Here is a 16,477-nt window from a genome sequence, read left to right as displayed (position 1 = left end):
CAATCTCTTTAAATAGATCTTTATGGCATTAGAACAAAGTGCAAAAGTAATTTATCAGTATGTAAAACAAAAGTCCAAATACATGCCATGTCTAAATTCAGATCTTAAAATACGCCACCTGAAAATTGGAGACAAGTTTGAAAAATAGAAAGTGTCACTAAATTAGGATCAAGATTTAACGACAATGATCTAACTTCAGAAATAAATAAACAGATCACAAATGCAAACAAATGTTTTTACAGTCTAAAAAAATATATGAAAACTAGTTTTCTAAAATTAAAATTCTTTTATATAAAAGATTTATAAGATCTGTTTTATAAAATGCATACGAGACATGGGTGTTAACCTCGAAAGATGAGGCATTTACAATTTTTGAGAGAAAAATCCTAAGTATGTTGGTGGAACTCTGGTGGGCAGCTTATGGCAAAAGGAAACAAACTGAGAATTGTATGAATTCTTTAAAGAGCCTCATCTTGTGAAATGCTTAAAAATCTGAAGAATAAAATTATTTGGATATCTAATTAGTACACTGCAAAATAGAAATTGCCAAAAACTATTACAAGCCCCACCTATAGGAACTAGAAAAAGAGGCAGACCTTGCTTTAGATGGATCAACTGTTTTGAAAAAAAGACATGGATACTCTGAAAACAAAAAATTGGGAAGTCACCAATTGGAGAGAGGCCTGGAAAAGAATTCAGAAGAAAGCCAGGGCCAACATATGGCTGTCCTACCAATTAAAAAAAAATTAACACCATTCTGAGGTTTTAAAGAAATATTTCCTCAGTATACAATCTTCTCATTCTATAAGGGGAAAAACCTTTTTTTTTTTTGGCAGGCCTGAGAAAAGTTGTCTTCAGTTGTATGCAATTATTCTAATTACTCTAACTACATGCAAAAATATGTTATTTGTTTTAATTATAAAAAACAGTAATAGCTACTAAAAATATATTAGATTATCAGATTTATATTTGTACTAAAATATATAAAATTAAAAAAAAAAAAGCTTTTCATTCATATTCAAAAATGTATCAATAATTGATTTTGTAAATTAAAGAAATTTCAACCATGAATAACTGTTTCTCTGACATCTAAATAAGCGCAAATTTGAAAAATTATTGTTGAAAATTGAGCAGTGATTGCAAGATTTTACCTTTACCATGGAAAAAGCAACAGTGTTTCATGCTGTATTTCATAACCATAAATTATTCAAATATTAAATAAAATATTTTGACCTAAATTAATAAAAAAATATGAAAAATATGTTTAATAATTTTGCATCCAAGGGTAGAGATTTGTATAATAAGGACATTTAGAATGACACAGAAGCTAACAGTGAATGACAAGGAAGATTAAGTACAAATCTAACATAACATTGAAAACTGACGCAGTTTAGAGAATTCAACAAACAATAACATGAGCACTGAAAAATATGAATACAAATTTTATTAAAGACAATTTAGAACAGTGTTTAAATACAAAATGCCGCAGAAACTTGAGCAATTAATAAACTAATCGAAAGCATTCTTATAAAAGCAACACTTAAATTTTCATTTGAAAGAAAAAATCAGAAAATAAATGAAATGAAAAAAATATTAATATGACATTTCATAGTTTCTGAGATCTACATAAAACTACTGACATGCCTGGAAATTTTGGTAATATTCAAAATTCTAACTAAGATTAAAGTTCCAGCTCATAACAATTAGAGAAATCATTCTATATATATTAAAGTATATTTAAAATTTACAAATAACTGCTTAAGGAGTTTCTCTATATTCAACAGATTTTATTTAGAAAAGAATTTGAATAACATAAATAAATTGGAAATATCAATAGAAGATATGACATTACTCTTCGTGTTAACATACTGAAAGTCTAATTTTGTTTCTTAAACATTAAAAAAGCAATTGAAATACATAAAAATATATATATTAAAAGGTGTGTATAAAAAATAAAACTTTCTTCTCCAATTTACATTGCAGGTTTATAATTTTAATAGATATAACTTAAAGACACTATAAAGATGCTCTTACAATTTCAAAAAAAAAAATAATTATAAATATAAAAACAAAATTATACTTTTACCTGTTGCAGCTCTTGATTAACGTTTACTTAAAATTTAGAAAAGATTTTTAAGATATATAAAAAAGTTATTAAATTATGTATACATTTAAAAGAATTATTTTAGTCGAAATTTATTTAACACTGAAAATACAATTCTTTTAAATACATAAAAATATCAAAAAGCAAGTATAAATACTCATTCATTATATAGATTCCTAAAAAATACCATAGAACTATCTCTTTTTCACTTAACTTTTCCGGTTTTAATTTTTTTTTAAAATTTAAGGTATAATCAAAATATAACGAAACTATAAAGAATCTTTTACAATTTGAAAAAACTTCATACTTGTAAAAATAAAACTAGACTTCCGCATGTTTAGCTGTTAATTAACATTTAAAATTTTACGGAAAGAATCTTAAGGTATTTAAAATAAAACAATGAGAACATTCGAACAACAATTTGTAACAGATTCTTTTCTTGCAAGAGACCAGAAGCTTTTCAAATGTCTCACATTTGTTTCCCCTTTTATGATGAGAAATGTAGCAAAAATAAGCTTAAGAAAAATGCACAAAATGATGGTTGTATATGTAGTCATTTACAAATAAATTAATATGTTAATTAATATACATTTACAATTCCTCTCTACTATGCAACGGTTTCAATTCTTCTATCCTTCTAATATAATCTGTCTTTTCCAAACATCCATCACATTGCTCGTCCCAGTCAGAGAGAATTTTCTTCAAATCACGTACTTTTAGTTTTTTAAGGTCCACAGTTTTCAGGTCAATAGTTTTTTCTAGATAAATAAAAAACATTAGAAGTTGCTTTAAAAATTGTAAACTTTGCTGAAACCACTGGTGGTTTCGTAACTGGACAAAATTTGAAAATGTTTCTCTCTAATACATTAGGGTGAGTAGCCAAATCTTTGAATCAAAAATAAGTGCTTTTTAAAAACTTTTCAAGCACTTTACAAAAATTTTTAAGCACTCAAAAAATTCGAACTCAATCAATGATATTATTGAAAAACAAAAACTTTTTATAAACAGTTTTAGCGTTAAAAAAAATCCAAAAAGGAACGGGGGTAAATCGAAACAATCAGTACTTTCCCACATCACCGAGTGAATTCAACTTGACCCTGAACTCAGAACAAAAGTACCCTTACCCCCAATGTCAAAAAAAGTGTTAGAAGTAAAATAAAATAAACAAAATTAAAATTGATTAAAAAGAAAAACATTTCATAAGGATCTGATATTCTCTATCTGAATTGGAGCACTCGGGTTTCGGTTTCAAGTGTGCGCGCATGCGTAAGTCATAACTTGAGTACGACATGAAGTTCGCGTGAATGATTACGTAGCAAACTCTCCATTTTTCGTGAAATGCATGGGATCCACCAGATATCACTGAAAGGGGAAAAAAATCATGCGAAAAAAAGCACTTTTTAAAAACGCCAGCTGAAAAAAGCACCTTTAAAAGCTTTTAAAAACGCAATCCCCAAAAAAGCACGTTTAAGTACTTTTTACAAACGGTACGCACCCTGTACATTATTTCATTATCTAATAATATGAAAAACCAACTTTGCTTTGCGAAGATTGCAGGTTAAAATAAGTTTTTATGTGCAGAATCGTAAGTGGGTTAAATATTTGAAAGATAATTTTTTTAAATTTAAGAGAAGGACACATTAAAATGATTTTTTATATGAACTTTCAAAATTTTTTTGACAATTCTTAGTACATACACAAATAATTCATTTAATTAACTTTCTAATATTTATTTTTAAAATACTAGCAAAATTACAGGTATTTTACCACCAAACTCTAAGAGGTGGAGATGGCAGGAAGGAAAAAAAAAATTTAAATCCTCCTTATTTAATTTACACAAATAAACTGATGCTAGAGTTTTACTCTATTTGGCAGTATTTTTTGATGCATGTAAAATACAATGCCGTCACCCATTCAGAGTTAAAAATATAAAACATGCAGTATTTTAGATACTTTTTTAAATAGTATAAGAAATATTTCATGGTATAAGAAATATTTAGCATCATTTAAGTTCGGTTTAATGAGTCCAGACTAATAAAATTAAATCTTAAAAATCTAAAAACTAACAAATGTGAAATTTTAAATGCCTGACTCAAAGCTACAAATCTCTTTTTTTTTTCTTCTTTAAAGTATTGAGGAAAATTACATAAAAGTTCTAATAAAGAAACCTTTTTATTTTAAACTTTTTTTAAAAGGTATCACACTGTTAAATAATACTATATCATCAAAAATTTAACATAAAATTCAAGATAACGAAGGTAGGAACCTCATAATGATTGTTCTTAACACATTTCAGTAAAATAGTTTAAAATTAAACCTTTCTTTACAGTAATCAAAAAATATCAAATGTAATACTTAAAAAGAGGTTGGGAAATTATAGATTACAAAAAGTATTTGGATCAAATTAATTCTGAACAAAACAAAAAAATTGCATAACAAGTTTGTATTTAGATTTAAAAGTTACATATTGTACCACACACATGCATAAAAATTGTTCTGAATTCAAGTATTTTATACATCAGACAAAATATGAAAAACATGTAGATTTAACAACTTCTAAATAAAATTTATATATACATAAAAAATAAATAAATACATACCATATCTTAAATCACAAATTTGAACATCTTTTTTCTTCAATTTCTCACAAACTTTATCAACAGGTAAGCTATATGACAATGGTTTACTCATTTCAGAAACTATCTTTGTTGCAGATTCTTCGAGGCCACCGATATAATAGCACTATGAATATAAAACAAACATAAGTATCGCACCATAGAGAAATTAATTCTAAGAAAAATTTTTTAAAAAATACCACAAAACCACTACTTGAAGAAAGAAAAAAAAATTTCTATATTTTGTATAGCAAATTATATAAAAGAATATACCAAATAGATAAGAGTTTTGTAATTTCAAAATCACAGAATATTTCAAACATACTTGCAATATACTTAAGACGTAATTGGCAAGTTTTTCACTCTGTTTTGGTGATTTTGACTAACATTAGCTTTAACACATTTAATTTTACAAACTACTTTAAAAAAAAAAGAATTTAATTGCAAGTGTAGTTTCATTGCCATTTGTTAGAATAAAGACTTAAAAAATATGTTACTGTTTTATACATAATCTATGTTGCATAATGATCCAGACCAAATGGAGGAAAAATTCTAAACCCCAATTTTAAATGAAGAAACTAACTTTATAAAATCTATTATATGAAAATATTTTAAAGTAAATTGAAATCTTCACTTACAAATCTTTCTTCTGATTTCTTGGCTGTCAAGCAGAAATTTTTAAATTTTTTTTCTATAGCTGGTGCAGATTTCTCAGAAGGTTCTAAAGACTTCACTAATTTATTCAAGACTCCAACACAAACTAAAAAAACAAAAGTGATTTGTTTTAATAAGAATGAAGTAAAAAGAAAAACAAAAATTATCAGATAAATACAGAGACTAAATAAAAAAAGAAATCTTTTTAAATTATGTAAACTAAAGAAATAAATAAAAAAAAATCACTATCCCCCCCCCTAATTTTACTTAGAAACAGCTGATCAAATGAATACCAGACAAAACAAAACATGCAAAATGCAAAGTATGGGCTCACCTTCTTGGCTTTATAAGGACTAGATAATAAAAGCCTAGAAGTTTTAATTAGTTGTATTTGCATTACAAATTTATTTATTTATATTTTTTAGATGAAATTGCTTATACATTATGAATATTTTTCCATTAAAAATCTCTGCAGTGGCAGAACTTAAAAAAAATGCAGTCATTTGTCTGCAAGATCAGCCTGTAAATATTTCTACTTGTCCATTTACATGCCTTGATTAGCTCTTTTAATTAAAAGTTAACATAGTTAATTTAAAAGAAATATTACAATAAAGAGAATGTGTAATAATCACAATTATTTTGAAACATATTATTTTGTAACCAATCCAGCTTTCCTTTCTTTGTACATTTAATGGAGGTCTGGGAGACTGAAAATATTTCACGGTAGTCAGAGTCACTTTTTTTTTTTGTCCATTTACATGCCTTGATTAGCTCTTTTAATTAAAAGTTAACACAGTTAATTTAAAAGAAATATTACAATAAAGAGAATGTNGGTTGACATAATTTAAAACACTTGATTTAAACTATGATTAAAATTTCGATTAAAAATTACTTAAAAATGCAAGCGAATGATTAAATGAAAATGAACGATAAAAATTATTGCTTAAAAAAAAGAAAGTGAATTAATAAATAACAATGAACGATAAAAATTATTGCTTAAAAAATTTATTTAAATCAATTGCATATCTGCTTTTTGTAAAAGAGATTAAATTACAGGGTTGAATTTTTATCAGGGAAAAACCAGTTTTTACAAGGACATCGTAAAAACCATGGGAAAAACCTGGTAAATACTATTAACCCATGTTTATTTATTTACCGATAGAGAGATTTGTTATTTATAACTGATTGGAATATATATTACCTCTTTATTGTAGTTAATATTAAGAATTATTAGACAATATATTTTTATTTAAGTAACAAACCATTCGACAATGATATAATGTAAGCTATTTCGAAAATTGTAATTATAAAACTAATTTATCACATAATCAGTTGAAGTAAATCTTAACTATTATAAATGTATTATATTTTCAATATGAGCTGATAACCAAAAACTAAATATTAAAACCATAATTACAAATTACATATATCATTGTGTACTATAACTTGATACTTTATTACACGTGCATTTATATATAGAAAATAACTGGAAAGCTCAATTGAGCAAAATTTTGGAATTTTATATAAAAAAAAAAAATTTAAAAATATTTATAATCTTTTTTCTTACAGAAGAATAATCAGAACGCTAAAAAATATATAGTAGCTATAAGGGTTTATCTTACCAATTTATTTTTTTTTTAATAAAATTATGATAAATAATCATTTGATAATATAAAATTAAGATAAATAATCATTTGATAATATAAAATTAAGATAAATAATCACCCCCAGTTTCTCAAAAGTGTGTTTTAACTCCCAGAAAACTCCCACAGTATGTTTTAATTCTCAGAATTTCCAGTGCTATGTTAAAATTCTTTGAAAATCATAGTTATAAAAGTAGTGTATTTAAATTCCCTAAAAAATCCAAGTTTTACCAGTGGTATGTTCAGATTCCATGATAATTTATAGATTTTCCCTGCTTTCAGAAGAAGTGGTCACATGGATAGCATTAATAAGTGGTTACCCCATTAATAAGTTGTTTTGAACAGCATAATGCATACATCACCTCTAAAATATTTACTTTTTAAAATCATATATCCATTAATCTAGGTTTTTAATTTAATTTTTAAGTATATTCAAAGCGGAATTNAGCTGATAACCAAAAACTAAATATTAAAAGCATAATTACAAATTACATATATCATTGTCTACTATAACTTTATACTTCATTACACGTGCATTTATATATAGAAAATAACTGGAAAGCTCAATTGAGCAGAATTTTGGAATTTTATAAAAAAAAAAGTTAAAAAAAATATTAATAATCTTTTTTTTTTCCTTACAGAAGAATAATTAGAACGCTAAAAAATATATACAGTGAATTCGTGATAACTCGAATCTGATAAGACTGATGAAAAACTTCGACACATCGGAAGTTCGACTTACCGTTAGTTTCGGTTTTGGACTTTCAAAATATTGTCGCATTATTTAATTAATGATTATTAATTACAAATCTTCTAAATGCTTACAATATTTAAGATCATTTTTCTGACAAGCCATTTACGATAAGACTGCTTGAAGCACTTTATGATATACTGGTCCATCGGCTGCAACTTTGCTGTTGTGTCACTATGTGCTGTGCATTTATCCATAAAGTGTATTACTTTTCTTTTTTTAGCGAAGAATTTCCGATCCAACTTTCTCACATAGTCTTCAGATAAAACTGATGTCATCCAAAACTTTTTGTTAGACTTGTAATCCAAAGGATACGTTTTTACATTCTTGAAACATCGGGGATTTCGGTATTTTCCAATAACAATTAAGGACAATTTCTCTGTCCCAGACGCATTTCCTCCAACTAGGACAGTCAAACGTTCCTTGCTCATTTTACACCCTGAGCAGTTTTCATCCTTCAACATCATAGTCTTATTTGGAAGACATTTAAAAAATAAAGCCATTTCATCAATATTGAGAACATTATTTTCACTGTATCCTTGAAGTAAATTTGGTAACGTTTCATTTAACCACTGTTCACATACTTCAAGAGGGACAGCTTTAGCTTCTCCATGAAGAGTGCGAAAGACAATATTGTGTGTGTGTTGCAAAGGAAGGGGCAAGATATCAGCTCCTAGGCTTTTTTTCTTGCTTAAAAAGATCCAAAAAGAAAATCGAGTTAAAGGGAGTAAAATTAGAGTAATCAAGAATAATTAACATGAAATTAAAGATAAAAGGGTCGGGACCTCATAAAAAAATCGAGTTATAGTAATATTCGAGTTATCGTACTTTGAGTTATAGCGAATTGACTGTAGTAGCTATAAGGGTAAAAAAAGGATTTATCTAACCAAATTTTTTTTTTGTATATAAAATTATGATAAATAATCATTTGATAATATAAAATTAAGATAAATAATCATCCCCAGTTTCTCAAAAGTATGTTTTAACTCCCACAGTATGTTTTAATTCTCAGAATTTCCAGTGCTATGTTAAAATTCTTTGAAAATCATAGTTATAAAAGTAGTGTATTTAAATTCCCTAAAAAATCCAAGTTTTACCAGTGGTATGTTCAGATTCCATGATAATTTATAGATTTTCCCTGCTTTCAGAAGAAGTGGTCACCTGGATAGCATTAATAAGTGGTTACCCCATTAATAAGTTGTTTTGAACAGCATAATGCATACATCACCTCAAAAATATTTACTTTTTAAAATCATATATCCATTAATCTAGGTTTTTAATTTAATTTTTAAGTATATTCAAAGCGGAATTCAATATGTTCAATTACCTTCTTAATATCTTATGTAGAGAGCAGGACCTGCTCCTCCACCAAGACAAATGCAATAAAATTGTATATTCAGCAACAAAAAAATTGTGCTTAAACAAAAGTATTGGCAAATGATTTTTTCAACCGAAAAGAAAAATAGATACACCTCTCGATGTTGGAGAGAAAAAAAGTAGAAAGGATTTTTTTGAACAAATTCTGTATTTATTATTAGATTACATTAATTTCTGCTAGATAATCACATAACCAATTAGAATTAACATCAAAATTTTTCATCCACTCTCCCATTTACTGCTCATTTAGTTCTCCGCTGCAAAATGACTCTTGATTAGAATTTGCATTTTATAAAGTAATTCAATTTATAGTAAATTTGTATTTTGTTTCTACAAGAAAAAATCAATTATAAAAAACTAATTTGCTTTTAGCTAAGAATTTTGAAATTTGGTTAATACTTTTGATATTTGGCTAATTTAACACATGATTTGGGTTTTGGACGTCCTAAACTGGTTTTGGACAGGACATGTGGGTTTTACTGTCTTAAACTGTCCTAAACCGTCTTAAAGTGTCCAAAACCTTGAACTTTGGTAAAAGGTAAAAAATTCTATATGTGCAACCATTGTATGCATAATAATTACACATACTATCAATTAATATTTTATATTTTTTATACAATTTACTTATTATTAAAGGAATATAATATAATAGGAAAAGGTTTATAATTTTTGAAGCTCCACATTTCATTGAACAACAAAAGTGAATATACCTTAGCCTTTAAATATAAATATGCTTTTAATACTGATAAATAATGTTTTTGCATAAGGAAAAATAATGCAATATTAAAAATAATAATAATTTTTTTTAAAAAATAATAAATTTGTTTAAAAATTAACCTTTTATTTTTGACAATAATTTTTTTTTTTTTAAATGTTATAATTTCTGCATCACAGGATGATAAAAAAAGATATCTATTTTTAAAAAAATTGTTTTTAAATATATATATTAGTTTCAATTGGAAATAAAAAACAACTGAAAAATGTATAGACAGTTTTAAAGGGCATAATATCAGTTTGTCACTGACACTTTGGTGATGTATCAACACTACGCTAAAAGAATTCAACATGAATGAAATAAAAGTATTCCTGAATAGAAAATATCCTATAGATAAATGAACCTTTTTATGACTAACCAAGCATTTAGTGGGATTACAGCAGCAAAATTTGTTATGTGCTATCAAATGTTAAAAGGACCAATTGAACTTGATTACTGATTAATCTTCCTTTGTTTAATGTTTAAATTGAAGAATCAAACAACATTAATAAAACATTTTAAAAACAAATATTCTCTAATAGATTTAATTATCAATATGTTATTAGTTCTATGTTTATTTTACCTTTTAAACATTGTTCAGATAAATCGTGACATAATTTGAGTTAATTATTCAATTTAATAACATAAATACAATCAGAATGCATATAAATTACAATCAGAATGCATTTTTTTAAATAGAAAATGTGACATTAAAAAAATGCCAACTTACACTAAACAAATACTACAATAAAAGAATGATCTGTCAACCATGACTATAAATATTTTTTTTTTTTGTTTATTCAAATAAAAATTAAACAGTTTGAGAACTAAAAGGAGAAAATATGTTTATTAAAAATTTTAAAAAAATCAACAGATTTGATTTGACAAGAGTTTATATTAAACATTTACGGACAATTTCATTGGGACTTTGGTTAGTTTTTTTTTTTTTTCAATTGTTTTATTGATAAATATTTATTTCTTTAAAAAAAATTACATGGGATGTTATCAACAGCCAAATTTTATGCATATTAGAAAAATAGATAAATAAAAAAAGGATTTAGAAGAAAAACAAAATGTGTGATTTTACATAGGAAGGACACAGTAAAATGCTATTTATCTGTTTTGAAATTTTCATCTATAAGCAATGATACATTTTTTAAAAATTTTACTTTAAAAAAACTTTAAATTAACAGGAAATATAGAAGGTACACATGAAATGACATGTAGAAAGTCGCCAACAGAAAAAAGTTCTTGTGAGGAGGGTTACAATTTCTATATGACTGATGCTACAAATACTAACATTAAAATCTTAATTAACGTTTTCTATCATTATTTCAAATACCTAAAAAGAAAAACTTTGATTTTATATCTAAAATAGTCAGAAATTTGTAAATGGAGTTATATTATTAAATGTTTATTTTTTTGTTATGTTGCCCTTTGTATCATGAATTGACTTAATGAAATTTCAATTTTTACAAATCATTATTTTTTAAATATTGATCGGCTACATTATACACTTTTTTGACAGACAACTTTTACATTATAATAAACATCTAACACATAGCTGCTATGGTTCTTAATTACATAAATAGTAGAACTTTAAAAATTTGAACATTAAAAAATAAAAGTGAACTAAAATTATTTTATAAGAATCTATATTCTCAAAGTTATTTACCTTCACATTCCCCTTCCTTCAGAGCACTTGTCAATGGTGAGACACTAATAACTAGTAAAAATGTCAAAAAGTTTATAAGTAAACTTGCCATCTTAAATTGAGAAGCTAGTAGACAAATTATTAAGATGGGACAATTGATTTATAAACAACTTCAAAGCGCAAGAATGCAAAGTAAAACTTAAAATAATCTATCAAAAATACTTTACTCATACGGAGAAACAATATAGATATTTAAAGCACTTTTTATTCAGAATTGAAACTGAAATATTTTGAAAGAAAACACTCGGGCAAACAATCAAGACCCACGTAAGCTTACCGGTAATGCCAGCTGTACGAATCTGATTGGAGAAATAACGAGGGTTATAAGTGCGCAACCATGAAAATTTGTCGCTCTCTACATTTCACAACTTCAACTTTTATTTTTACAGATAAAAGCGACATCTACAGAAATGTTTGATAAGGAAAGTAAAAGGTCAGAGTGTTGTTACTTTTCTTTTGCTTGTATCTAAACTTTAAACTACAAATTTTTCTCATACAGAATAAATTTTTTTAAATTTTAGATTAAATTCCCTTTTAAAGCCATCCTAGAAACTCGTCCCAATGAAATTTGTTTTTCTTTTATCTCTAAAAACTTAATATAATGTCCTTAGTAGTAAATATACAATAACTCTGACACTCATTTCATGGAGTGAATATCACATTTTTTTTAAAAATAATTTTTTCTATAAATAAATAAAAGCATTTTAAAACTATAGTCACCTTGCTTTTAGAGATTTGCAATACCTTATCTTTAATAACATAATCAAAATTTATTTTATTACATTCAGGTGTTTATGATACATTAATAAATTTATAATTAGTGTGTTGTAACTTTTAAAGTTCCACGTGATAATATGGTAAATAAATTCAGTTATACCAGTAAATTTATTATATTTAAATAACTTTGCAAAATGACATTCTTAAATGCATTTTTAGCAAATCTGTAATAACTTGTTCTTCTTTGAACGTTTTCTTTGAGGGAATTATCGAGTAACAAAGACATGGAACTTTTTTTTTTGCTTAATTCCAATAAATAATTTTAGAACCATAAGATTTTCAAGCCTCACCTCAAAAAGTTTTGAAAACTATTTATTTATGTTCAGTATTCTACATTTATATATCTCTTATGATCCAAAAGCAATAAAACAATTTTATGAATAAATTACAAAGATTTTTTTTCCGCGTAGCATCCCAAAATAATTTAAAAATTTTTTATTGCGTTTTAGCCACTTTAAATAGTTCAGAAAAGTGATCTTTTCTTCTTTTTTCGTGATGCAATTATTTTAAAATGCTTTACTTACTCACTTACATATAATGCTTTTGAAGAATAACCTATTTTTTTTCATAGATACGATTCAGAAATAATGCTTTATAGTTTCAATCTGATAATGATTAATTTTTAAATTGTGTTAAATGGCCTATTATCTGGACAAGTGATAAAAATTTCACAAACAAGTTGCGTCATAATGACGCAATACGCCGAGAACTTCGAAAAAACAGAGGCTGGGATAATGTCCACAGTAGTTTAATTTTTCTTCATCACTTGTCATTATTTAACACTAGATAAATAAACTTAAACCAGCTGTGACTCTACAAATATTAATTGCACTACAAATAAACCAAAAAACATGCTTGCAACACGAAGTTATCGTGGAATCGAAACGGAATGTCAAGAAGGTACGTAGCAGACAGATATATAATGAATTAGAAATGAAGCGTGATTGCCTTTTACGCAATGTAAAGCGACAGCTTTTGCCTTGGAGTATAAAACAGCTGATAAGTAGAATTTGTTTACGTTTATTACCATATTTATTAACATTCTCGTTATTGAGTTTGAGGAGTAAGGTTGTATTGCAACCAAACTCCAGTCCAGCTTCGATGTCTTATGAACGACGAGGAAAGCGGTCACCTACCGTGAGCAGAGTATCTGCAACTCATGACCAACCACATGCGATCGATTTAGTACAAGATTATTCCAAAGTATAACAGAGCTGAAGGAGATCTAATCCAGATTTGGTCATCTTTGGGAAGAATATGAAAATTACCTTTCACTGTGAGATTCAGTCCGAAGAACTTAATTTATTTTAAAAGACTTAGACGCAAACTAGTTCACATCATCAGCGAAATAGAAGCAGGAGAACCTCCACAGGAACCGACGGCTGCTGAGTGATCTTCGGTAAGATAGTTCCGGAGATTTCCGAAGCTGAAGACGGGAACTCTCTTGATTAAACGGCCCGCAAGAAAAGAAAAAAGTAGAAAGCCACGAAGAACTTAGACAAGACAGGGATGGATACTACTTCAGTTCCTGAATCTGCAGAACTAACCAAGAGCTCTGAACAAGTTTCCAATCTTAAACAGTCTAGAATGCACATTTCGGATAGCTTTAAAAATTGAAAAATATGAATTATTTCATATTTGTAGGAAATTATTACTTAAAAAGGTGATGACATTGTTAGGGTACCTGTTTTTTGCAGTAAATAGTCTTAAAAAATCTTCGAACTTCTTAAAAAGTCTACATAAAAAAATTACATTATTTCTTTATTGAGATTGATTTAATCAAGAACATCTGTAAACTAAAACTTACGTTTTTTATATTTTCTTACAATAAAAATGAAATAGAATTAATTCGTCATAATTTTTTCCCAATATGAAAAATGGTATTATAATGTAACAATCTTTTTTATTGTTTTATAAATAAAATATTTTTATTTCTTTGCCAAAATTTCCTATGCAGTTTTTTCTAAAACAAACATTCTGACTATATTTTTAAGAAATAATTATAGCTCGATTCATCATGGCAAAAGCATCTTTTATCTTATTTTAATTTAGTAATTTCAGGTTCGAGTAAGTTCGGTGTCTAAGTCAGCGGTTCTTAACCTATGGGTCGCGACCCAAAATTGGGTCGCGAAGCATATTTCTAGGGTCGCGCTGAGTCGAACCAAAAAAGTTAGTAATACACCAAATAATAAGTAATACCAACACCTCTTAGAAGAAGTCATTGTGGCTACTCAGCCTAATTTTGACTTTTTTTTGGGTCGCGACATGAACATATTTCTCAAATTTGGGTCGCTGCTTAAAAAGGTTAAGAATCACTGGTCTAAGTTACTAAAGTAGATACGGACTCGCAAATCTGTTGGTTAATTAGATATCTAGTACAACAGTTAAAAGTGCTATCCTGCCAAATACCTGCCAAATTGGTGTATTTGGCTATACCACACTTCAAACTTGGTAGAAATAATTACAAAATGTAAAAATTGAATTAAATCAGGTCTGGTTTATTATATCCAATTATTTATATCAGGTGCATGAAACAAAGTGTTATATCAAAAAACAAAGTCTATCTAATATAGTTATGCGTTTTTTTTTTAAAAAAACCGTGTATTTGTAAAGTAATCCTAACAAAAAGAAATTAATAAGTTATTATTACAAAAAAATTTTAATCACAGACCTATAAATGAACTTCCAGATAAAGAACTTACAAAATACACAAGCTACATAAATAACTACACAAGCTACATAAATAAAAAAAATTTACGCAATCCAGGTAAGAAAATATAATCTTGAAAAAAAAAAACTAAGTATTTTCATTTAATTTCTAATAGAAATAAAATGAATAACTGATTTTTATTAATTTCTGCAATGCTTCTGAAAAAAACTTTTCTAACGAAAAATACCTGTCTAAGCATTTTAAAATTTATTTTCTTTATTTTATTTATCAAGGGTAGTTGACGGGAAGAAAACGAATATCGAATTGCGATTAAGGTTCGTTCCCCCACTATATTTACGCATTATCATTGTAAATGGCCAACTGCAAACACCTTTTGTCTTCTCCCGTATAGAATTTGCTTTCACGCTGCCCGGCCCTAAAGATTCAACAAGCAGCAGCCACTTATGTCCTATTCTTCTGCATTCCCAGCTCATCGTTAACCATTTTTTGGTGAGCCACATTTAGAAGTTACTTGAGTTCACTAAAGATAAAGAAGTCTTTAACATCTTGAATACAGTTATCTACACAACTATCCAATTATCAGCAAAGAGGATTAATGCTGTCAGTTCCAATGATGTCAATCTTTGCTATCACCATCAACTAGATCTTTTTGATATCAAATATACCGATATCATACTTCCATTGCCTTTACGGAAACAATGTGTTAGATGAAGAAGCAGGTTCCTCAAGTAGGTACCTCGTTTAAGACATCACATCGAAGCATTGTTTACGTGTGCATAATTTGCCGTAGAGGAAAGCTTTTAAGTAGATGCCGTTACGCTGACATCGAAGATGACATGAGCAGCTGTCAGAGTTCGAGAGGGAAAGAATCATCGGGTAGTCAGCCCGATGAATAACCCACCAATTAGTTCATTCTGATTCTACTGTGAGGTGGTGTTGAGACAGGTGGATAGGAGAAAGGTTGCTTACGCTGAGACCAAGCACCTTCGACAGACCAATAATCGAGAGGGCCGTCATTTCATGCGACGCTTACGCATATTTCATATTGTCTCTTCGTCCGCTGTCTGGAGACAAGCAGCATCTTCTCTACTGTTTCTTGAGTGGGTCTGGAAGGACATTTGCCATCGAGGAGGTCATTATGTGTGCTGCCATCGATATCCACCTACTATTGACTCCGTTTGAAATGACTCTGCACTCGACGGAATTAGACTGCAGCCGAATGAAACCAGGTCGCACTCAGTGAGGAATCCAGATTCAATTTGAACTGTGAGAGTCGTGTGCGAGGGCGGAGGTCGTGTAGAGGACGACTCTATTCTGCTTACGCGTTACAGCTGCACTCCGCTCTTACAGCTGGTTTAAAGGTATGGATTGCAATCGCATACGACTTACGATGACTCCTAATATAGACCACGGCGCC

At 27.9% G+C, this 16,477-nt stretch overlaps 1 protein-coding gene across 1 annotated transcript; it reads right to left on the bottom strand.

Annotated features, from left to right (window-relative positions):
• Positions 1-1,429: 1,429 nt before the first annotated feature.
• On the bottom strand, positions 1,430-11,928 carry LOC107437486 (mesencephalic astrocyte-derived neurotrophic factor). The gene is made up of 4 exons (XM_016049505.3): positions 11,574-11,928; positions 5,358-5,479; positions 4,705-4,846; positions 1,430-2,862 (listed from the first exon to the last, which is right to left on the bottom strand). The coding sequence occupies exons 1-4, from the start codon at positions 11,662-11,664 to the stop codon at positions 2,696-2,698; spliced, it is 522 nt and encodes a 173-aa protein (XP_015904991.1). The 5' UTR covers positions 11,665-11,928; the 3' UTR covers positions 1,430-2,695.
• Between the last annotated feature and the right edge of the window lie 4,549 nt (positions 11,929-16,477).

Source organism: Parasteatoda tepidariorum, chromosome 9 (genome assembly GCF_043381705.1).
Source record: "Parasteatoda tepidariorum isolate YZ-2023 chromosome 9, CAS_Ptep_4.0, whole genome shotgun sequence".
Taxonomy (NCBI): Eukaryota; Metazoa; Arthropoda; class Arachnida; order Araneae; family Theridiidae; genus Parasteatoda; species Parasteatoda tepidariorum.
The sequence above is the reverse complement of the archived record's forward strand: the minus strand, read 5'-3'. Positions and strand labels throughout refer to the sequence as shown.